General features: G+C 34.5%; 4 protein-coding genes and 2 long non-coding RNA genes across 12 annotated transcripts; 3 read left to right on the plus strand and 3 right to left on the minus strand.

Moving 5' to 3' along the window:
• Positions 1-362: 362 nt before the first annotated feature.
• Positions 363-7,259, minus strand: Shd (cytochrome P450 family 24 subfamily A member shade). 5 transcript variants are annotated; one of them, XM_076906702.1, is made up of 11 exons: positions 7,098-7,259; positions 3,302-3,455; positions 2,396-2,539; positions 2,058-2,256; positions 1,801-1,988; positions 1,519-1,717; positions 1,257-1,419; positions 1,009-1,175; positions 852-930; positions 575-772; positions 363-513 (listed from the first exon to the last, which is right to left on the minus strand). In XM_076906702.1, exons 1-11 carry the CDS (start codon positions 7,242-7,244, stop codon positions 397-399), a joined length of 1,755 nt encoding a protein of 584 aa, XP_076762817.1. In that variant the 5' UTR covers positions 7,245-7,259; the 3' UTR covers positions 363-396. The 5 variants fall into 5 exon arrangements, with proteins under 5 accessions (XP_076762817.1, XP_076762816.1, XP_076762820.1 ...); XM_076906701.1 differs by having other exon boundaries at positions 1,257-1,717; XM_076906705.1 differs by lacking the exon at positions 7,098-7,259 and adding an exon at positions 6,455-6,580 and having other exon boundaries at positions 1,257-1,717.
• Positions 2,432-10,879, plus strand: LOC143430418 (uncharacterized). Of its 2 annotated transcripts, none has more exons than XR_013102633.1 (3): positions 2,432-2,561; positions 8,980-9,230; positions 10,763-10,879. It is a non-coding gene; the product is annotated as an uncharacterized LOC143430418 (long non-coding RNA). The 2 variants fall into 2 exon arrangements; XR_013102632.1 differs by lacking the exon at positions 2,432-2,561 and adding an exon at positions 4,625-5,615.
• LOC143430417 (putative aarF domain-containing protein kinase 2) lies at positions 8,633-11,128 on the minus strand. The gene is given in 10 exon segments (XM_076906707.1): positions 8,633-8,844; positions 8,933-9,049; positions 9,120-9,401; positions 9,404-9,658; positions 9,725-9,842; positions 9,926-10,034; positions 10,119-10,160; positions 10,285-10,360; positions 10,450-10,682; positions 10,753-11,128. Coding segments are annotated over 10 exon segments (1,806 nt in total). The 3' UTR covers positions 8,633-8,646.
• A 510-nt stretch (positions 11,129-11,638) lies between these two features.
• Positions 11,639-12,630, plus strand: LOC143430311 (transmembrane protein 216). Its single transcript, XM_076906471.1, has one exon. It carries the CDS (start codon positions 12,134-12,136, stop codon positions 12,560-12,562), a length of 429 nt encoding a protein of 142 aa, XP_076762586.1. The 5' UTR covers positions 11,639-12,133; the 3' UTR covers positions 12,563-12,630.
• A 332-nt stretch (positions 12,631-12,962) lies between these two features.
• Positions 12,963-15,927, minus strand: LOC143430259 (adenosine 3'-phospho 5'-phosphosulfate transporter 1). Of its 2 annotated transcripts, XM_076906352.1 has the most exons (8): positions 15,436-15,917; positions 15,031-15,239; positions 14,735-14,943; positions 14,112-14,336; positions 13,853-14,003; positions 13,569-13,780; positions 13,365-13,490; positions 12,963-13,287 (listed from the first exon to the last, which is right to left on the minus strand). In XM_076906352.1, the coding sequence occupies exons 1-8, from the start codon at positions 15,465-15,467 to the stop codon at positions 13,120-13,122; spliced, it is 1,332 nt and encodes a 443-aa protein (XP_076762467.1). In that variant the 5' UTR covers positions 15,468-15,917; the 3' UTR covers positions 12,963-13,119. The 2 variants fall into 2 exon arrangements, with proteins under 2 accessions (XP_076762467.1, XP_076762466.1); XM_076906351.1 differs by having other exon boundaries at positions 13,569-14,003; positions 15,436-15,927.
• A 2,067-nt stretch (positions 15,928-17,994) lies between these two features.
• Positions 17,995-18,474, plus strand: LOC143430362 (uncharacterized). Its single transcript, XR_013102627.1, has 3 exons — positions 17,995-18,060; positions 18,306-18,365; positions 18,451-18,474. It is a non-coding gene; the product is annotated as an uncharacterized LOC143430362 (long non-coding RNA).
• Positions 18,475-23,745: the final 5,271 nt, after the last annotated feature.

Raw genomic sequence — 23,745 nt, forward strand, 5'->3', positions numbered from 1 at the left:
CGATTGAATAATCCGACGCATAATACAAATAGCGTTACTTGTGTACTTCTTGAGCAGGTTCAAATGATCGTTGTCATTCAACCGGTGTAGGCGAAAGCTCGCATAACCCTGTTCGTAGTGATTGCAAGGAGGGATCGTCTTATCTCAATCGTACATTATCTATAGAACATTCGTAATACCTTTAAACTGTTCGAATGGTCGACAAATAAGACGATTCCAAAGGACGCCTCTCTAGGTTAATTATAAATATCGTACACAGCGAGGAGTAATACGAACTGGCAAATAGAAATTATTCGCAACCGATGAATCATTCTACAAACGGACTACGAAAATAAAATAATTATCAACAACGAAATGATGGAAGTTTCCACAATGTTTAAACAAACGTCTGTTTCGTTACAATTTTTGCAAACGATCGCGGAAACCAAGTAAGACCGGGCTCTCTGGCGCGAGGATGAATTCAAATTGCAAACCAAGTTCCCCATCTACGACGATCTCGAACTCCCGTACGATCTACAAGAAAATAGAGAACAGATAATTGAATTTTGCATTATGCTTTGCATAAAACACGTACCTTTGCCAAGATAAGTTGCAACGCGAGTTCTACGAAACGTTTGCCCGGACATATTCTTCTCCCGGTTCCAAAAGGTGCGACCAATAATGGAGAATGAGGAGTGACAGTTGTCAGCCACCTTTCAGGCATATATTTTCCGGCATCCTTGAAATTCTCTTCCTTTAAGCCTGCTATCCAGGTGTGTAAGAGAACCACAGTCTACGGAGAAAAATTAGTGTTTCAATAAGAAAGGAGAAAAAGGAAACGATGATCGTAATTGTAAGTAACTGTTACTCACTCCCGCGGTAAGATGATATCCACTGAGATCAATAGGTTCGTCCAAGATTCGAGCGATACAAGTTGCCGTTGGAATCATTCTAAATGTGAAACAACACGTAAGAATATTTTTGCACGAAAGGAGAGAAACGCGATGCTTTTTATATCCTTAGACGCACCGGAAAGATTCGGTGATACACGCACGGAGATATTTAGCCTTCCGTAAGTCCTCGATGGTCAAGTCGCAACCAGCCGGTGCCAATGAGTAGGTCTCTTCGAAAAGCTTAGCTTGTATCCTTGGATCGCGTCCGATCAAATCGAACAGGAACACTAGAGTGTTTCCTACCTGTGTAGAGAGCGAAAGAAACGCATTCGAAAAGGAATGAGAAATGAAGAGTCGATGGCCGTAATATTATTTATTACTTACAGTGTGTATGCCAGCGGCAATAAAGTCAACGATAGCTGCCTTCTTATCCCGAATATCGAGATTCTTTTGCCTTAGGATCGACTGGAAAACAGCCTCGACCGACTCGTCTTTAGCATCGTCTCGTTTCTCCCATATCGTGGCTTCGACGATTTCCGAAATTATACTGAAACAGAGAAACTTTAACAATATGAAACTCATAATCGTGCCACAGTCCGTCGACTTTTTAAATCCGTCCGTTCGATACCGCATCTGTCTAACATACTTGTATATAGCGTCCTCGCTCTCTATCACCTGTTTGTACGCAGATGTCGGTAACAATTTCCAAAGTGGTAACCCGTAAAAGGCGTCTCGCAATGCCCTAAAATGAATCCTGACCGCTTCGGATAATCTCATCGCAAGCTCGCTGCTGGAATCTGGTTTGAGGAAACCTAGGTGTCGACCCAGGATCAAAGTACAGGTACCTAGATGGAAAGGAAACGGATGATCGAACCGTGGAAACGCGTTACGCGGAGATAATACAGTAGGCGCGGGTGAGGGAGCTTACTTTCGAGTCCCATCTTGTAGGCGAGTTCCTCGAAGCCTGCCACCTCGTATCCCGTCCTTCGTTGACGAATCAAGTCGATAAACGAGTCGGCAACGATATTTAGAGCCGGGAAGAAGCCAAGGACGGTGTTAGCCCCCGTCAGTTCCGATGTTAGAGCCGTCCGAAGATCCAGCCATTTCTCCCCCTGCCTATAGAATTATTTTTCCATTCGTTTATCAGATCGCTATCAGATCAGCATCAATCGCCTAGCTACTCACTCGTTAACCAAACCGAGATTCGTATATCGATCGCGGCGGGCACGCCGATAATGAGATATTATTTCCTGTGGTGGACGAAGCGGATATCTCGAGCTCCGTCGGAGAATAGCTTCGATGTCCGGTCGAGAGAAGACGGAGATCACAGGGAAATTCCATAATGCTTCCTCCTTACACAACGCTCCGTATCGTTGATTCAAATCTATTCTTAATTCAGAAATAATCCGATATATTAAAACGTACGAAATAAAGGCTCGAATAACAACGCTCCCTCGTGTCGTCGTATACATTCCGTGCGGGATATAACAAAAAGGTGCGTGCGCCAAGGCCAAAGTTCTTACCTTTGTAAGCGTCGTGAATCTTGTTGAGTTGATAGTGGCCGATACAAGAAAATATCCACCTAGTTCCAAGAATTGGTAAAGGATACGGTCCTGGGACATCTGACACGGTTTTACACCTTCCATCGTGCTTCTTCTCGGCCGGAGCTGTCAAGCATCACGCAAAAAGGTGAATGATCTGAGGGAAAACGTTCGCCAAAGCAACCCGATTTATTTTAGGCCTTCGAACAAGATTATTAGGCGTAAGTAATACATATGTAGACGTCGTATATAAATCACACAAAGCTTCACGTTCTCTCGCACAGGCACAAGAAAGTTGCCTTTAATTGCAAGATTAACACGACGGCCTTGTCGTGACGAATCACGGGTATCGAGCTTAGAAAGGAGACCGTGACCGTACACGAACGCGTCGTTTCGAATCGAAGGTCACCCATACGCGTAATTTTCTTACTGCCAAACGAGTAAACGCGTTCGCTGCCTGCCAGAATATTGTAAGGAATAATAAGGCTGAGTTATTCGCGATCCAAGTTTCGCGTACGCACACAGAGGCGCGTGCGCTTACGCGCGCGCGTGCACACACCGCACTATAAATTTATTGCGAGATATAAGAGAGTAGTTGCCCGATATCACGGGCAATAAACGTACAGCAATGACCGATCGACACACTGTCGAGAGAACACTGTCTGGCACACAAAGTAAGAAATATTTTAAATGGTACGTCAGAAAGAGAGGGAACGCGTGTTATTCTTTCGAACGCGGTGATGGCTAGGCGATAAGTATGATCGCACGCGATCGTGCACGCTTCCTCGTATCTTCGTGTTGTATTTGATTAGCATCAGATGTATGTCCCTGCCCCATCGCAGTTTTCAAGGAGAAACTGTGAACTTTTGTATCGTTAGGGAAACTCACCGTTAATTCTGTGAGAGGCTCCGGTCCAGAACCACCAGGCTGGCCGATAACTAGTAGCGAAGATCAGTATCGTCAAAAGAGTTGCCGCTATTACTTCGAACCAAGCGTTCGAAAGTAACATCTCGAGACGGCGCGCGTTGGCGTTAGGAAACTCCTACAGAAACAAGAACAAAATCTCCACTCACGAATATCGTTTTGAAAAATTGTCGGTTATTCTACGGATCTACCGACCGATCCTTATCACCGGCAAACACTGACTTTCGAGCGAAAAATATACATTGCGTACCACCGTTGAGTCTTTAACTGTGATTCGTCTCGACTGGGTAAATAATCATTACTTTCACAGACGTTCGTTATCTTGACGATAAAAAGGTATATCAACAACGAGCAAAATCTCGGTACCGCCGTATCCACTAGAACGCAGAATTTCTTCGCATACGCGATATAATTTTTCTTCTTACGTAACCGTATAACTGGCTGGTCGAAAAAATCACTTTGAGAAAAGCTACCTCACCCGTACATATTCGCGCAAAATACAAGCAAGTGGTTGAGACAGAGCGTAAAACTCTTGTGTTAGATCCTAGATAGGGTAGGGAGTTCGTTCGACCGGTCTATGGAGAACGAATGCGAAACAGGAAATTGATAGAGAGAGAGCCTGTTACGCTTCACAGGATCACGGCGCGCGATAAATCGAACTATAGCCGCGAGCGAAAAAATTACGTATCACCGTTTCCACATGCCCACCCGAGTTGACTGATTGTCCCAGTGTTATTTACGGACCGGCAGTTTCTTCTATTTGCAGTAGCCTGATAACGCCTGTTGTCATGATGACCCTGCTCTCTTTCTCTCTCTCTCCCTCCCTCTCTCTCTCTCTCTCTCTTCTCTTGTGAATCGCTAATCTCCAAGTACTTACACGGATCGAGGAGAAAATGCCTAAATACTCGTTCCGATGTGATGCAATACATATCTATGTACACTCATCGGCCAAGGTTGAGCGTATATTTTTCACGCAAGAAAAATTACCAATTACGCGGCGATTAACAATACGGTTCGTGACCGGATTACGAAAATCTTCAAACTTGAGTACCTTTCTCAAGTTCAACCTATCATTCTTACTAACAAAATTTGTAATTTGTAATATGACCGAATCATACATTGCAAGACTAGGCTTGAGAATTATCTCCTCGAACCTAACCCAAATACTCCCGTTCTTTGTGTTTGTTTGGTTTTTTTTCTATGGAATCGTATCGTTTTACGATTAAAATACCCACGTATCGGAATATATGTAGATACCACGCACGTGAAACAGAAGAGACAGTACGTTATATGCATAAAAAAATTTCTTCTTTCCTATTCACTGAACTGAATTATCGTTATTTATTGTTGCGAAGTCGAATTTAAATTAAACGACCTTGACTCCGAGCTGAAGAAACCATCTGGTGTCTGGGAATTGCGTTACTTACAATTAAAGAGGAACTCGTGCAGGAGGAATGACAGAGGTATAACCCGTGGACATATAATGTAGTTAATTGCAGCCGAACGAGAAAATGAATACGATATTAGCAGTAAACAGGTATACGCATACTATGAACAGTGAAATAGTAAAATGAAATCGGAGATAGCAAAGAGTAATATTCTTGAGAATGTAGCTGCACAGCGTATACAGCAAGGTATTACTTAATTTGTACCTTAATTGCTCTAAGAGGAGATAATTAAATAAATAGATCGCAACGAAAAGACCGACTCTTTTCACTAAAGTTGTTTCCTCGCGTGTAATCTCTTGCTTGCCACCCATTGAAGATAACAAACGTTAATTATTGGTATGCGTGATTTTTTCAAAAGTACAAGATATAATAGTTAGATGGGAAATATACCGAATAACTTCATGACTTTATCAATCGCATATATGTAATAAGCCAAAGTTCTTTGTCTCTGATACACATGTAGTAAATGTAAGTCAAGAAGACCGAGTATTAACTCATTAGCGTGACCTATATGTACGTCGAGCAAGTGAATATTTACATCTGACAACTCTTGGATAAGTATGTTCGTTCTACATACTTATCTACGTTTACAAATTTTTTACTCATTGTAAGACTGTAAACGTTTATGTTTCTTTAGCCACGTATACATGTGGTGACTGCTACACAGTCACGTGAAACTTACGACTACTAATCGTTGTCCTTTGGATTAGTTAAATCTAATCTCAAATCAAAATGTCCGACGCCGTCACTTCGTTACGTACAATTTCCTTTCTCCGCTTCCGCGTTCACGCAGGACATATTCGCAACGTTCTGAGATCAACGAGAAACACGTAACGTATCGATCAACTGCAATAATTACGCAACACCATAACACACTGAACTACAATACATTTATACCATAATTCTAACGGCTAATCTCTGATCAACAATTCAAAATTTCTTCGCACTGTACAGATATATATGTAATTATATTCCATTCTTACAAACAATTAGACGACCCTACTTAATAATGTTACAATTGATACGTAAAATGGAGACGAAATTAATGGAAATGAATTTTACTTATTTCCGTTATTCGTCAAGGTGCATAATTCGGACACGCGTTTTTTTCTTTTTATTTTTATTATGCGAAAGATGCACTTAACTCGATATAAGTTGCTTTCAAAAAATGAAGAAATTAATAATTTTATGTGAAAAATTGCTTATAATGGATGAATTGAATTCTAACGCCGATATCATGCAATGAGAAATTTAAAAAGTAAACAAAAGTGAAATTGATTTGATTGATTTAACCAGGTTTTGTCAAAATGTTAATCGTTATTAGTATATTTATTCCATCCACAGAACGACTGACTCGAGCGTGTTGTAAACGGTACAATTTAATTATAATTGAACTGTTTGTTCCCACGGTGTATGTCACCGATCTCTGTCACTGGAATCACGAGCTTGCACGATAGGATTCACACTGTATTTATTCCAAGTGCGCGTATCTTTTCGGTTTAAATGATTTTAATTCGCGTGAATTTAAAACAGCGATAAGAAGATAACGTTCGACGAGTATCGATGAACCGCGTGCACCCGGAAATTCAACAGAGTTGTTTGAATCCGCGTGTTTGTGTCACAGGTAGTGATCAACCGGTAGATAAAAACGAGACGTTCTTGTACTTACGAAGGGTGTACGTAGTCTGAAGTACAGTTAAAAAGAAACACCAAACGTGGTCGTCGTAGAGATGATTGTAATGGTGGTGGTAGTGGTAGTGGTGGTAGCGATGGTGGTGGTGGTGGTGGTGGTGGTAGCAGTAGTAGTGGTAGACTGGTGGTGAATGTAATGGTGATGGCTGATGGTGGTTTGCCCAAGGTACGGGCGGTAAAATCAATGTTAATAATACAATTAAAAAACTATGTATCTCGACGAATCTATTTCCTTGCAATGAGAAACAAAGGTACAAAAGTTCGATATCAATTCTTGAATACCTTGCAAAATGCAAAAAGCCGAGGAAAATTCAGGAGAATAATAATAGTAGTGAACACATCATTAAATGCGTATCGGAGTAATGGAACAGACAAATTTAATTGTAAAATTTATATTGAGTGAATAATGAAAAAGGGAAGATTAAATAAAAGAAACTCACTTGTCCAAGATAATAAGAAAGAAGAAGCTGAAAGGATGCGATACGATTAAACAATTGAAATTGAAATATATTTACGGGGATATTGCTAGTTCTTAACGACACGCCAAATGTATTATACTCTAGTTCAAACAAGATCGAAACGAATGGGGTCAAATAGGACGAGTCACAGGCATTAATTGCTGATAATCGTAAATAAGTTGCTGATGCTTCGTTCTGTTTAAGTTTCACTTTAGCAAAAGTGAAACGTTCAGTTGAAGAGCAGCAGCTTGTCCATCTCCAATACACTCTTGGAGAACAACTCTTATCTGCTCGGTGGTCTGTTTCCATGCTCCGCCGTTCCTTTTGCTGGCCCAACGCGGCAGTCTGATCATTTTCATCGGAGGGGGCAGTTTACTTTGGTGGGGATTCCAAGTTAAAATGATCACGACACGTTCGACAGATGGCGCGATACTCTCTTACGTGTGTGTATGTGCGTGCGTGTGTCTGTTGTGTTGTTTGCTCCTCTTCCTTCAAGCAAATACAAAAAGTTTATAACAATCGCCTAAGTTCAAACTATATATGCAATATTGATTACTTTCCTCATTTACAAAGCTGTAGCTTTTCGGATCATGCGATCGGATATAACTGCCAATGTAAAATCCCAATGTAAAATCGCGAATAAAAATAAATCGAATATGACTATTTTGATAATAATGCGATGAAAGAAATGAGTAATAAGAAAACAATTTGCAACAAGGCAGGTAAATTTTGTAGCAATCTAGCTACGTACGTTATAACCGTCAGGAATGGAAACACATGTGACACGAAACATTAATTAAGATTTAGTTTGAAATTAACTGCAAGAGCTTGGAGACGAATTTCCTAGAAATACGCTTCTATGTAATAGGGAAGGAAGTAATTATCCTGGCTTATTCTTCTACATGGAAGATGTAAGAAGTGTAATGACGTTTATATTCTGGTAAATTCGAACAAAAATACTAAATTGCTATTACATACCGAAACGATAATGAAAGGAAACCACGCGCGCGACCTATACGCGTATGTAGGAAAGATGTAAATAAATATTTAAAAGAACAATGCAGAGTATGACCTTTTTGTAGACATATAAATATGTACATATATGAATGATACGTAGATATAAAAAAAATACGTAATCCGAAAGCAATAGGTTGTGTCGCTTCGGAAGCATTTATATATAAATACACGCTCACGCGCACGTATACACGTTACAGGTGGTATATTGACGATATAATATCGGTCGACCAACCAGGAAGCGATCATGAACGACTGGTCAGTCACTGGAATTTCTGTCCGTTACGATTATATGTTTCTGTATAGACTGTTTTAAAATCAGAATCCTCCTCGGGACTCGTTTCACGGCACGTTATTAAAACGGGAATTTTCTCGTATGGTTCCTTATTCGGACACGGTGACCGTTGCACGTATTCGACGGAACAACTTGTTCACAGCTTTTCTTTTCAAATTTTTTATCTCTCTTTCTTTCTCTCTCTCTCTCTCTCTCTCTCTCTCTCTTTCTCTCTCTCTCTCTCCCCCCCCCTTTATTTACTTTGTTGCATCTCTCTTTTATGTATACAATACTTTATAATAGTAAAATTTTGTTTCTTTTTTATTTCAAATGTAGAACGTGTATTATAATTATAAACTAAAAAATATTTTGCACAATTGCGTTTACGAGCAACCTGTTTAAATATTTAAAACATTTCGCAACTTAATCGTCGTATACTGTAATACTTGTAAAAACGAACGGCACAACTTCTGTAAAAATATCAATATTAGGATCCAGGCTGCGACCGAGGCCCTCGACGATTACCATACTGAGAATCACACTACTAAAGGATCCGTCTTGCTTGACTTTGTATCGAACCATCGCGGAAAATAATTCAGTCACCACGGTACTTACGTTCACCTGTAACATTTTTTACCGATTCTTTCGTAAGAATCTTCAATACTATACCTCTTCTGTTTTTATTTACTATAAATTCTTGATGAGTTACATTAATGTTACTTCGAAGATACGCGTCGACGATATTTTTTATTGCAGCCTTGAAACCGTCGGGATCAGGGGACACGTGTGAACTATGTTCCAGAATATATTCAGCTGCCAATTCGCCCTTGAGTTAAAAAATAAAGCAAAATAAAAGTTAAAAATAAAAAATTAAACATATATATACACGCACGTACATTTCCTAAGAGCACCGAACGAAAGACGTTTCTAAGATTTTGCCGGCACTGATCGTTAAGAGATACCACTAAACCGCAATCGAGTATAATTAAACGTGGATAATTTGACAGGTAATCACAATTGATGAATTTTGAAAACCAAGCGCTAATTTTTCCAGTTGGCTCACGATTTGTTTGTACCAAGATGTTACCAGGATGTAAGTCACAATGAATGAAGTTGTCTTTAAATACCTACAATTTTCCCAATAATTCCAATTGTAATAAAACTATTCGTTCGTATGATCATAATTCTGTTACAAGATTACGTTATTGCCAACCATTTTTAAGATCGTTTTAATGCCTAATTTGGCCAATCGTCCTTGCAACTTAGAATCAGGATTATCGAGATAATCAGAAATAGGAGAACCTTCGTGAAAAGTTTCCACGAGTACTTCGCATTGAGTAAAATTCGAGTAAGGCTGCGGGAAAACAACATCTTTCTTCTCCGAGAAATTGTTTGAAAATCGAATCAAGTTGGCTGCTTCTAAATTCATGTCGACCTTTCAAAAAATTATCGCACAAGTAAATATTAAACGTAAAATCAATGTGTCTAACTAATAGGATACCTGATTTTCCATTATCTGCGAGAATTCGTCGATACAATCGGTAAGACTGAGCCATTGTAATTGCGGCACTATATAGGTAGCATATTTACAAATTGCTCTCATTATAAAAAGATCTCTCCTATATTGAACGACAAAAAAAAAATAATTTAAAGATACAGGTAAACTAATTGTTATTCCCTATTAGATACTAATACATAGTACCTCAATTGCCCTTTAATCCCTGGATGTAGAACTTTTACCGCTACCGGCTGTAATTTTCTTTGATCGTTACAGTGTTCCGATTCATAAACATTATCATTAAACGTTCTTTCTGAAATGATTGTATATTTACGTCGAGTGCAATATTTTGGATATAATTTAACAAGACCAATTCCATTATGATGCACATATTTACCAACAAAAGTAACCAACGATCCGAGTTTTAAACATTCGGCAACTGTAAAAAGGGTCATTTAACATTTATGATTAATTGTAGGCATGTATTATATTGGGATTAGCAGAAACGTTTAAATTGCTATTTTTACGGGAATATGACAAGTTTTTGTTTACGTTCCAATTACTTTGAATAAATACAGGTATTCGAGGTTTACGTGATACTTCCACTCGAGCATTCAGATCCACCCATGCCTTGTATACCTATCGATCGGGCAGGAATCGAATCGATTGAACGGACAGGATACACAGTCTACCGATCAAACTTGTTCGCTTCCACTTTATTTTTATACCTGAGCACAGCACCCTGATCCGATGGGTGCTTCATGTTCAAATTTTACAAATACGTTCCTCCAATTTGAGCCATATACAGCTTTAAGTAATTGCCTCGTGTAAACCCAAGAATGCGGGGAAGCAGATCGTTGCAATTTCGACAGAGTATAACAAATATCTTCAGGAAATAAATCTTTCCGCGTAGATACCCACTGACCGAATTTTATGAATATCGGCCCAAGAAATTCGATACCTACAAACCATTGCATATATTAACGGTTATATATCATATAAACGGCTGCATTCATTTAATGAATAATTACTTTTCCGTAGAATAATCGGAAATACGTGTCCATGCGTGAAACGTGTAACGAGATACGCGATAATTAATCCCGTGACGATGAAACCTATCACAAAAATTCTTGCTACGATTAATATAACACTGAAGAAACTTTCGTCCTTCGTATCCTTTACTAATAAATCATTTTTATGAATCTGCCCTTGACGATGTGGCTTAGAAAACCGAATAAGAATTGCCTTAATTGCTCGCCTTGAGTTCCCCAAATTATTAACGGTTCCTGTTATCGATGGGTTAAATTGAATAGGTGCTGCGTATTCTTTCCTCTGCCATCTTTCACCTCTAGTTTCGATAAATTTGTTGGAACGAAACACTCTCGATAAATTCGAATAAAAACCCATTGCTATTTAATTGTATTGGTCATACTCTATCGTATTCGAAAGATTCAATAAATTGGTTATTCCAAAAAGTCAGTACATTAATATATTTTGTACCTGTACTTGTACTTTCTAGCGGATATTAACGTAAATTTAAATAACATATTCGAATAAAATTGTTCCTTTAAATATACTGATTTTATGTTATATAACTGTAAAGGTTAAAATGCGATCGAATGTCATATACTACAGTTATGTAATTTGTCTCAACTTTCTAATCACCTTGATGAATGTTACTGAAATATACATTGTAACCAGAATATGTAATTCAAATTTCAATCGAACTGCTCACGCATACACGCACGCGCGGACACACACATGCACATACACACATATCTCGTTTCGTTGTTTGGTAACACTGCTTGATAGCTATATTCATGATTATTACGTACCACACGTATATATTCATATCTACATACGCGCAGAGTCGTATGTGCAAGTAGATTTTACATATCTACCAAATAAAATTTATTTTACCGCCTAAAGTTTTACAACTAAGCCGTTCGATAATTGAAAATATGTAACGAAAAATAGGAATTTCGGAGAAAACAGTGGAATTTATAATTAAAACTACTTTATATTCGCTAGTGGTTGTATCTTCCTAACCAAACTTTATTGCTATTCGCATATTTGTGGCTAATAATCAATTAAAAGAAGGAACAACTTTGATCAAGAAATCATTAAAATAATCTACGCATATTATTGTACACTTAAATGTTTATCTATGAATGCATGTATGTGAAAAAAGTATTCTATTACAAACAACTCAAATGCATTTCAAAAGGTAAAAATAAACATGTATAAATGAAAGATTCTAGCAAGGTGTTATATAGACTGTATTGAAAAGGTTTGAACTATAATGGATAATGCAACGAATATGTTATTTGAAGAGACCCAGGCACAATGAATTAATATTATTTATTGTCTAATAAGTACACAATTGTCTAACATAATTAAGGAGTTAATAAGATGCCTACGATTGCCAGTTCATCTCTAACATATGAAATTCTAATGTACTTAAACTCTTTTTACTTTGGTATGTTTGCCATATGTGAACTGGGCATGGGATTTTTCAAGGCAGCAAATTTACCATCGCCAGGCACAAATACAATATTGACAGAGTTTGTACTGTTGTTCTTTCTCATAATCACAGAAGGAGCTAGAATTTATCTTGGAAGAAAAGGAAATTTGACTGAACACGGACTGCCAATTCTTATCGGAGTTATTTTAACTGTACCCAGCTCTTTAACTACATTATACTTTTTAATCTGGCAAAATTATGTACTCAAATTAGAAGTAATTCTATGCAGCATACAACTGGTACTTTTAGCATCCGAATTAACTATTTCTATCTTGTGCCTTATAGCTATTTATAAACCTGCATCTCCAGATGAATAAACAGACACATTTAAGCACCATACCTTTCTGTACATTGATAATAATTACAATTGATGCAATCTATAAAAGTGTGTATTTAATTTCCATATTAGGAGTAATATATTACCTTTTGGTGATAATTATGCATGGTGATATTATTTGGTGATAATTATGAATTTATACAACCAGTTTTATTTTTTATTAATCCCTTTTCTTCTGAAAATGATACATTTTTGTTTATAATAAAATAAATATTACTTTTTTAGAATATAAATAATGCGTTGCTTTGATCCAATTATTTATAATAATATTTTCATTAATTAAAATAGTATCAAAGGGAAATATGCACTTTTCAACAAATATACTTTAAATATACTTTACGATCATACTTATGAATGTTCTTTATCAAAAACAACGAAAATCAAACATTAAAAAATGACTAATTGTCCAATCCGATATACTTACATATATTATTGGTAATCGAAAATAACAACACAGATTTAGCAAAATTTATGCACATTTAAATAAAGGGGCTTTCAAATTTCACAAAATTCATACGTATACCTTATCTTCCAAAATTAATCTTTTATACTATTTGCTGCAGCTCTACGTCTTCTGATTGCACGTAGACGATTATTACAATATATTCGTAAAAATACTGAACCAAATACTACTAATATACCAATGATACCGATAACAGTTACACGATGATGGTATATCAAACAAGATAACAATATAGCCAAACCCTGAAAGAGGAGGATTGTAATAATTCTGTTGTGATTGCATCCACTATAAATAATAATGTGTGTGTAAGAGTAGTCACCTGTCGTATAGTCATCATAATAACAAATGTCACTGGACCAAACTTAGAAATTGTGTAGAAAATATATAATTGACCACTCGCAGAACAGATTGATATAAGTAAGCAATCCATGATAAACCTAGGATACTGTATAGAAAAAAATATTAAATTTTTCTACAATCACATCACTACTGTAATAGTGCAAATACATGCAACTAAAATTACCTTTGTCATAAAAGAAAGTATAAGAGGGAAGCTCGACTGTTGAAACAAAGACATTGCAGTTAATAAACATGAAAACATATTAACTACACACATCATTTGAACGCTCGTTGCACCGTATTCCACAAATAATGCACTTTGCCAGGTACTTGTAAAACTATCTAGTAATAAGTAGCCTCCTAAGAGCACAATACCGGATACTGTAGTGGCTCCGTCTAAAAGAATTAGAACAATAATAATATCGATTGGAAATAGTAATAAATTTATTATGGCAGAAGAAAACTTGCCGTTTTTATAATCCGAACTATCTAACATAAACAGTGTCATTCCAATAGAAATGAGTACAGCTGTAACATATTCGTAATACTCATACGTAGTGTGTGAAATTATTTTTCCCATTATCATTACCGGAATAATTTTTGAGGCTTTTGCCAAAACCTGTAATGAATGTGATTAAAGTTAAAGGAATAATAATGAAATTGATAGCTAAAAGAGTAACGTTCTCGAAACGAGAAATGAGAAACCAAACGATAAACGGGCGATCACCTGTGTCGGAAAACTGACATACTTTAAAGCTTCATATTGGCACCAACTGCTCATGATATTTGATAAAGAGCAAAATGCATACTTGTAAAGAGGTGCTTTATGTTGCGGTTGCCTTTGAATTGTTAAATACAGTCCAGACATCAAAAATGCAAGTATCCGATTTACAAACACTAGAAATTGAGAATCTTGAAAGCGGTCCTTGTTCCCCATAACATCTTCGTATTCCTGGAAAATAAACATTTTCATATTTTTTTTAAAAATGTTATGAAATGAAGAATGCATAAGCAACATTTATAACTAGAACTAACAGTGATTAATTTTATAACTGATGCTGTAGATATCATCTCAAAACAACATTAAACTGTTATATTCAATGATATATAATCGTAAATTATGATTTAAGCACTATGGCTTTGTATTATGAACACTTTGTTTTATAAAAAGACTGGATATTCTAAAAGTAGTAACTAGGTAGAAGTTGATTATGTAATTCCACGAAAAAAAATTCACAATTGTTTAAAGTGCAATTTCTTAAACTCAGTGTGTTTTTGCTAAACACATTTTTCTGTTTTAACAATTTTATCAATCAGATAATATAGACGCATGTAAAAAGTAAATTATACCTGTGTCATTATCTTTTCTTGTAAGTAACCCCATGTTAAATAACTGATTTGCAAGCCAAAGAAACAGTATAAAAGTAATAGAGCATCTTGTGTAAAAGTACGTTGGCTATGATTAGATGGTGCAGATACATAAGAGGAAGAATCCAAAAGTCCTGTTTCACAGTGACCCACAAAACATAAGTGTACTAATCTGGGTATACATCCTTTACCTGTACAAGAGAAAAGAAATAATATAATTTTCTAGTAGAAGTTGATAAATTCTCTTTCATTTTATATTAATTTACTATTTTATTTACCTCCCCTTTGAATATATTTGGTATGACGTACGTATTTATATATGAGGCAACCTGGTAATAGTACGGTAGCATAACTGAGTAAATTTAAACATAATTTTATAATCCAATTATAGGAGGAAGTTTTCAAGAAATTCTCTCCAGTATTCACAAGAGATTTAATGATTTCACTAGCTCCGAATATAAGGCTCACTGAAAGTAGTAGCAATACGCTACAGAAGAAATTAGTTTAATAAACGAAGAGAATTCCATGTTTAGCTTTTTTTATTATTTTGAAAGATTACATCTTAAAGTAATGGGAGGAAGAGACAGAGAAGGAGAGATAAAAACCGGAATGAAATAAAAATAAAAGTATGATGTAAATATTTAAATGGCATCAAATATGAACAATTTGATAGCTAAACTTACCAAATAACAACATCGTTGATGATATTTCGCATTGTTTTAATTGTAATAGAATTTCAGTGCACAACAAGTCTTAATTACGGATTAACAAATTATCTCATAATTTTGCTTTTCAATATCAAACGTTATGTGACTGATCATAAATATACATAAACTGTGCTACAAGGATTATTTATACGATTAATCGTGCACTACATGTTTCGCGCACGTTTCACAGAGACACACACTACTTTTTCTATCATTTGTAGAAATTTCTTTCGAACCGAGATACACAATTCATTAATAATCAACAACAAAAACTATAATAAGGTATTATCGGCACTATCTCCGATAATAATTTAAAGGTATCTATAGAAATATATCATCAAATCATTTTTTAGATAATATATCTCTATATATAGGAACCATTTAATAGAAAACTCATGCCTAAAATATGTATAACTCGTTTATTTAATATATGGTGCGGAACACAATAAAACCACGTGACTTTTTGAGGAACATGCGCGACGATACTCTATGCTAATGCTGTGCGGTCCTTAAAACATTTTTAATTATGGACACTTTCCCCAACATTTTGTGTAAATAATGACTAATTCATGCGAGAAATGAACAGGAATATACATGTATAAGAATTTGTTCACATTTTATTAAAAATAATACAGGTTCACCGTAACAAGTGTAGTAACGGGATTTTGATACCATTTATTCCAAGCACATACGCTATCGTTTGACGAAAAATAGACCAATATGAAGTTTATGAAATGATCACATGTCCTATAATTCTATTTTCCTCCCTTCGTTAGACGAACAGCACATACTGAGTCTCGTCGATTCGACCGTTAATTCGAGTATATTATACGCCACGCCAGAATTGTTGCGATTCACAATACAAGACTGTGTTCAATTCTGTTCCACTATGTCACTAATATGTCACAATCTATGTACATATGCACATACACAAATATAAGTTTCACGCATACCTAGGACTAACATCGCCCGAACGACCGGTGTGGTATAAACATAAGAATAACAAGATGAAGCATAAACCTCCTCTTATTTACTTTAAACAAGTGAAGTTAGATCATTTCTGCGGAGGAAGTTAATACGATCGTGTATTACTTTGACGATTGATTCTAATATTAAAGACGCGAAATTTCGAGGCGAAAAAAGGAGAAAGAAAAATTATATTGTATTTGTAAATTGACATACGTTATAACTTGCAATAATATGTTAATAGTGTCGTATAAATACACATTACTGGGATTCATGTAAGAATTAAATGATTTTCCTTTAGTAAATTATATAATTATCGATATCTAACTATCGTATGTCAATAATTTAACCATACTCTTTCCCGGTGATTGTGATACATTTTTATTTGATGAAAATAGAATTGCGCTTGCGTGAGTACAACCAATTACCAATGCGGCATCAAGGTATCACATGACACTAATTCCCCCCCCCCGTCCTCCTGAAATGGGTTCGTACTAGGGATATTCAATTGTTGTGTTACGTTTCTGGTAGGAAATTTGACGACGAAAGGAGTGGGTTGGCGCCCATGGAACGTAACAGTGTTCTGCTACAGTATACAATAACGAAACTCTTCCGCTGTCATGTTACCGAAAATTAACTAACCAAATCCGAAGCTGAAGTTGAAAGGAATTCAATGCCTATTGAAAGCTGCTTGAGAGCGTTCAAGTCACGTTCAAGCTCTTTCAAAGGTCACAGTATACAGTAGCGCAATTCTCACGATTTCATGTTGTAAAAAATTTAATGCGCATGTGCGTCATTAAAATCTCGGTCGCAGTGCCATCTGAACTTCTGTCTCATTTGCTCTTTATTTTCTTTTCTCTCTTTCTTTTTTAGCAGTCAAAAAGACGGTTGAATATCTAACCAAACCTGAAACTGAATTTGGAGGGAATGCAATGTCTATTGAAAGCTGCTTAAGAGCGTTTAAGTCACGTTCAAGCTCTTTCAAAGATTTTGAGAAAAAAAGCGAAAAAAGGATAAATTTATGATAATTGTTGGTTTTTATTAATATTTTGATAAATAATTTCAGAGAATTATTAGTTTATGTAAATATTTTAAGTTATATATTCTCTTGCAAGCACTTTGATCTTAATTTTGTTTCAAATATTGCTGTGTTAATATAATAATTAAAAAATGGACACAAAAAGGAAGCCAAACTGCGGAATACTGGGATGCTTACAACGTTTCAAAGTGAAACGACATTATTTTAAATTTCCGAAGGAACAAGACCGGTATAACATTGTTTTATAATTATTATTTTATATAAATTACATTTTTAATTTATATATCTATATATATACAAACTGCTAAACTACTTTAATTTTGCCTTTTAATTTTATGATGCCATGTTTCTTTTGAGTGGTATAATATATATGTTATTGATAAAACTAATATAATTTTATATTACAGATGGTTGAAATGGGTAGAAGCATGCAAAAGATTTGATCTACTATCTAAAGGCCCACAATATGCATATGATAATATGCGTCTCTGCAATTTACATTTTGAGGAAAAATTATACAGAACTAATAAATTTAGAGCTCGTCTTCACCCAGATGCTGTCCCAACATTATTATTGGGACCCGATACTAAACAAGAGTAAGTTTAATAATAATTATTAGTTTGATATAATTTAATTTAATAACAATAATTTTGTTTCATAAAAAGTTGAATTTCACAATATTATAAGTATATAAAATGATTAAATATGAAAAATAGTTTAATAATAATCATTTCAATTATTAAATCGTTATTAGGACAATTTGACAAAATTAATATTTGTGTTACTTATTATTATATTTATAATAATCTATAAGAATGGAAAACAAATAAATTTTTTTCAGAGGTAACACAAATGAAATTACAGAACGAAATGTACCTTCAGAAAAAGAAGAATTATATAGGTATGTGAAATTATATTTTATATTTTTTTGTTATTGTTTTATATATAATTTTATAGTTCTACAATACACGTTTGTTTTGTTGTAGTAATATATGTACAAAAGAGACTGTTAAAGCTGGAAACGAGGATAGGTAATATATATTAATAAAATAATTAAAATTATACATTTTTTTATAATTTTCTATAATACATATTTTTATTGTTGTAGTAACATATGTACAGAAGAGGCTATAAAAGTTGAAGAAGAGAATAAGTAATATATATTAATAGAATAATTTAAATTATATTTTATATTTCTTTGTAATTTTCTATAATACATATTTTTGTTGTTGTAGTAATATATGTATGGAAGTGGCTGTAAAAGTTGAAGAAAGGAATAAGTAATATATATTAATAGATTAATTAGAATTATATTTTATATTTGTTTCTAATTTCCTATAATACATATTTTTGTATTATAGTAATACATGTGCAGAAGAGGCTATAACACTTGAAAAAGAAAATAAGTAATATACATTAATCAAATAATTAAGATTATATTTTATATTTTTTTGTAATTTTCTATAATACATATTTTTGTTGTTGTAGTAGTACATGTATGGAAGAGGTTGTAAAAGTTGAAGAAGGGAATAGGTAATATATATTAATAGATTAATGTAGTTTTGTACTTTTAATTATTAAATTTATAAATTGTACCTAAATTGTTTTCAGCAATGCAGAAACCTCGGAAATAATTCTGCCAACCTGCCGTTCTGCTGCCAGTACTCTTGTGATAGAAATAATAAAACCGTAAGTTTATACTTTTACTGTATTTCATTTTATTTTATTTCACATTATTTTATTATTCATTTTGTGTCAGCTAATTTATAATTATACGATTGTATATCATATATTTAAAAATCCTTTTTTATGACTCTAACAGATTTAAATATTACAGAGGCACATCTGCTGAGAAGCCTGGAATGGGCGTAGTGACGACTCTTACAAAAAAATTGTTGGATGATAGTCTCAGAATAAAAAAATTAAGTGAACAAGTTAAAAAATTAAGAGCGAAAATTAAATCATTGCATCAAAAAAATTGGCGACTTCGCATGAAGATAAAGAAGAAAAAACCAGTCACTATAAGTAGACAAGACGAATATAACAATTTGAGGGAATTAGGTCGTAAGTTATTACCAGAAAATTTTAATAGATTATTAGCAGCACAAATAGACGCACAATGTAAACGTAAACGTGGCATAAGATACGATTTACAGTCGAAAGAATTTGCCTTGTCATTATTTTTTTCAAGTCCACGAACTTATAAGGAATTAGAAAAATCAATGGCATTACCTTCAATCCGTACTTTGCAGTTATTTACACAAAAAATGGAGTCTGTTTCCAGGAATTAATAAAAAATTATTTCTCCCACATGAATTAAAATCAAAAACGTTCCCACTTACATATCGTCACTGCATATTATTTCCAAATAAAATGAGTTTGAACCCTCATTTATTCTGTTATTTCCTGACGTTTGGTTTAACGGCGGCGTTGACGAGGAATTAACTTTTTACACATACAAAATGCTCCTCAGCGACTAGTATTTTATTGTAACGTGTATTTGGTAACAGATCGAGAGATGTGGTAAGTTACAATATTTTCAACATGTTTTCTACGTGTGTATCTTGTGATGTTTAGTTTTTTATTTTAACTAATTTGACTATTGCCGATGAGTTTCGATGAAAGTTCTCCAGTGGGTTGTGTAGCTAGAACAAGCGAATCCGTCGTTGAATATTTTACGAAATTTGGTGAGGGAAACGGCTGTTGAAGTTTATTTGTTAATGCAAATTCTAATGAAGTAACCGCTCCAAACCGTCGGTCACCCGCAGATACCGAGTCTTACCCTCGGGAGGGTACACACGCGGGGAATTCCGCGTGTCCTAATCTTGGCCGTAGTGAGCAATCAATCCAAAAAACGCCTCGACTTGATCAATACGACAACGACATAAAAGATTCGAAGTAGACGACGAAGACTTTTAGTATGTATGTGTAGCAAATAATAATTAACTCGATTTTGAAAGTAATTACTTTTTCGATATTCCTGCTGTGGGCAGCTGCTTGCCGAATGTGACTATATTTCGACAAAGCAAAGGATGGGTCGGCGGTTGCCGTTTTGCGAAGCTAACGGACCTGATTAAACCTCCCTTTACTTTATGATATATTTCTAAATAAATTTTAATGGGTCTTAACATATTCTATAATGCATCACGCGATGAAGTAATTGGCTTTGAAAATTATGGAGATAACAATACCATAGCAATGTATTAAAAAATATTATATTTGATATAATAATTAAATTAAACGGTTACAGTGCTATGCTGCATGCATTAATTACAAACATGAGATTTAATTTTGTATAGCTGTTTCGTGACTTGAACAGTTTCAGTCAAAGACTGAAACAGAGTGTAGCTTATATGTTTGACACGCCACATTTAATAAAAGCTATACAAAACAATTTATTAAAACATAATTTTGGAACCAATGATAAAATAGCTTCGTGGTTCCATATTGTTGAATTTTATAACCAAGATAGTAAACAATCGATTAAATTGGCACCTAAACTATTAAAATCACACATTGAGCCGAATAACTTTTTAAAAACAAAAGTCAAATATGCTGTACAGGTATTTAGTAAACATGTAGCTGCAGGCATTTACTACTGACTGTAGGTTTACTTCCACCCAAGGCCGGCAGAACGGTAGAGTTAATTGATCGTTTTACTAAATTATTTGATATTTTAAATTCATCGGCCAGAACTAATTTTAAAGAACATGGTAAAGTCTTTGTTGGAAGTAAAAAGCAGATAGATTTTTTGCATGATACCTTGTAAGTTTTAAATAGTATAAAAGTAGTTAATAATAATAATAATAAACACGTACGAGTGAAATGTTTTAATTTCTTTAACTGTTGGTAGATAGCAATTAATAGTATTGTTAATCTTTGGGAGGTATTTAAAACTTATAATTTTCCATATCTTCAAACATATAGATTAACTACAGATTGTGTCGAAAATTTTATTGATTCTAGTCGGCAACAAGGCGGTAATTGTCTTAATCCGACAGCTGTACAATTTATGCACATTTAGTACAAAATTGTACTTATGACTTTGATGAAATATTAATGTTGTTGACGCGTTAACTTCTACAGAGTTCACAGAATGTGTGGCATCATCGACGAGTCCAATCTTAGACATTTCGATACATGATTATCATCAGAGGCAAATACATACAACTACGTATGTGGATATCTAAAAAAAAATGTGAAGAAACGCAGTTTTGCGATACATGTACAAAATTTGTAAATGAAAACAGGGCTGTCTTAGATAATACCACATTATATTGCTCTTTCCTAGCGAATGAAAATCGAGAGGGCAATATATTTAAAAATTTAGGTATGAATTTTTTCATTATATTTAAAAATTAGAGGAAATATTTGTTAAAAATTTTAAGGACAATTGTTTTCACAAAAATATTAGTGATTACTTATTTCAGTTAGCACAAAGGTTGAACCACATGGTGGTTCAAACCAAATTTTCCAACTGTGTTTTTACTAAAAGTTACGCGTACATATTATACATTATCGCAACACAGTAAATCATGCAAAAATAGTAGCAAAACAAGTAGAAAATTGTTAAATATTTCACATTTATATCTTTAACTGGTACTCTCCTTTTTTTATCTGTGCAGTCTTGTTTTTATAGTATGTTGTCTATTGAAATTATGCATGTAAGAAGTTGAAATGAAGCTCAATATTATGCTTCTTTTCTTTTTACATTTTTTATGTTATATATTATTGTATAAAAATGGTTCTTTACACTTTCATTGACTTTCTTTTCTTTGATTTGTATCGAGGTGGATACTTTGGTTCGTCAGTAAAATGATACCTACAGTACACTCGTGTCTTGGATTCGAAGTTAATAAATATGAAGTTTAAAGAATCCTAGTGACCTTGAACTTGAAATATTTTATTAACATCTATATTTTTACAGCTTTTCCTTATACCTAGATGTAGCCGACGCGCGTTCTTAGTTACCGAGTTAGAAGTAGAAGTATGTTCGATATTTTTAAGTTTTTCAGAACATTTATATGAAATTAGAGTATGACATTAGAGTTAACTTTGAATTAGATGTGGGTTAAATTAAATTAGATTTGATCTAATTATGTTGTAATAGAATTAATATCAGTGGTGGTTTGTATCTAAATTAGTGGGGGTTCTGCACAGTTCCATGCAAAGATTTTTGCGGAGAATTATATATTGTACAAGTATAAAGAAAGAATTAATGAAAAAGATGGAAAATACCCATTAATGTTATCAATAATATCAAGTGGAAATAGGGGATGCTGTAGTTCCACAATGTCTATACGCGAGCCACCACTGGTTAATATACATCCATGCGTCTTCTCAATTTAGTTTTTACACCACAGACGTGTTGGTTACCAACTCGCTATCTCATGAGACATGGTTATCAATATTATTTCTTTTAAATACCGATTCTATTCTCATCCTTGACCCTTGGTTATTCTCTTGAACCTTCGAAATTAATATTACTTTACCCTTACCTTGCTCCTCACAAATTATTTAAATACCAGGTGGGAAAAACCAGCACAGAATTAATCGCTTTAAGCTAGGCTAGAAAGCACGTATCTTTTGAACAAAACCTTTCTTTGGAGTTTAAAATGTGTTGTACTCGATTCCTTCGGCTCTGTTCGACTGGGACACAACTATTCCGTCAGGAATCTGTTCGACCGGAATTCAACAGACGCATAATCGATTGCCAAATTCAAACTAGCGTTCAAAGCTACATGTACATATGTATTGTATGTACATACAGGTCATTTCATGTATTATGCGCGATAAAAAATTAAACACTAGAAAATTCTGTATTTACCATTTGCTTCTTATATGTGTTACTTAATATCAGTATTTATTGTCAGTGAACGTGTAACAATAGTCAGTTGCGTAAACAATTTCGATTCCCATTTGTAAGTAGATGAATTAATTTTTTAATTCAACCGGCATAATATGCAAAATGATAAGAGATAAGATCTAGAATGATGTAATTTTTAATAACGTCCGCCGATGCCTGTAAGATTTACGCATCTAAAAATTTTCAAGGGTCACTCGTTATGCGTGTTAAAAAAGAATAAGTGAAGAAACGGTCGCACTATATTGACGTGAAACACGACTATGGGTATTATGGCACTATTAGTTTTTACGTATCTCTTGGAAACTGTAAGAAATCATCAATTAAATTATTTGGGAAAGTTACTCGAAATCATGCCCTTAATAATATACGTATATGAAAATCAAAGAAATCGCAGGTGACTTCCCTATACTAAATA

This window comes from Xylocopa sonorina, chromosome 13 (genome assembly GCF_050948175.1).
Source record: "Xylocopa sonorina isolate GNS202 chromosome 13, iyXylSono1_principal, whole genome shotgun sequence".
Classification (NCBI taxonomy): domain Eukaryota; kingdom Metazoa; phylum Arthropoda; class Insecta; order Hymenoptera; family Apidae; genus Xylocopa; species Xylocopa sonorina.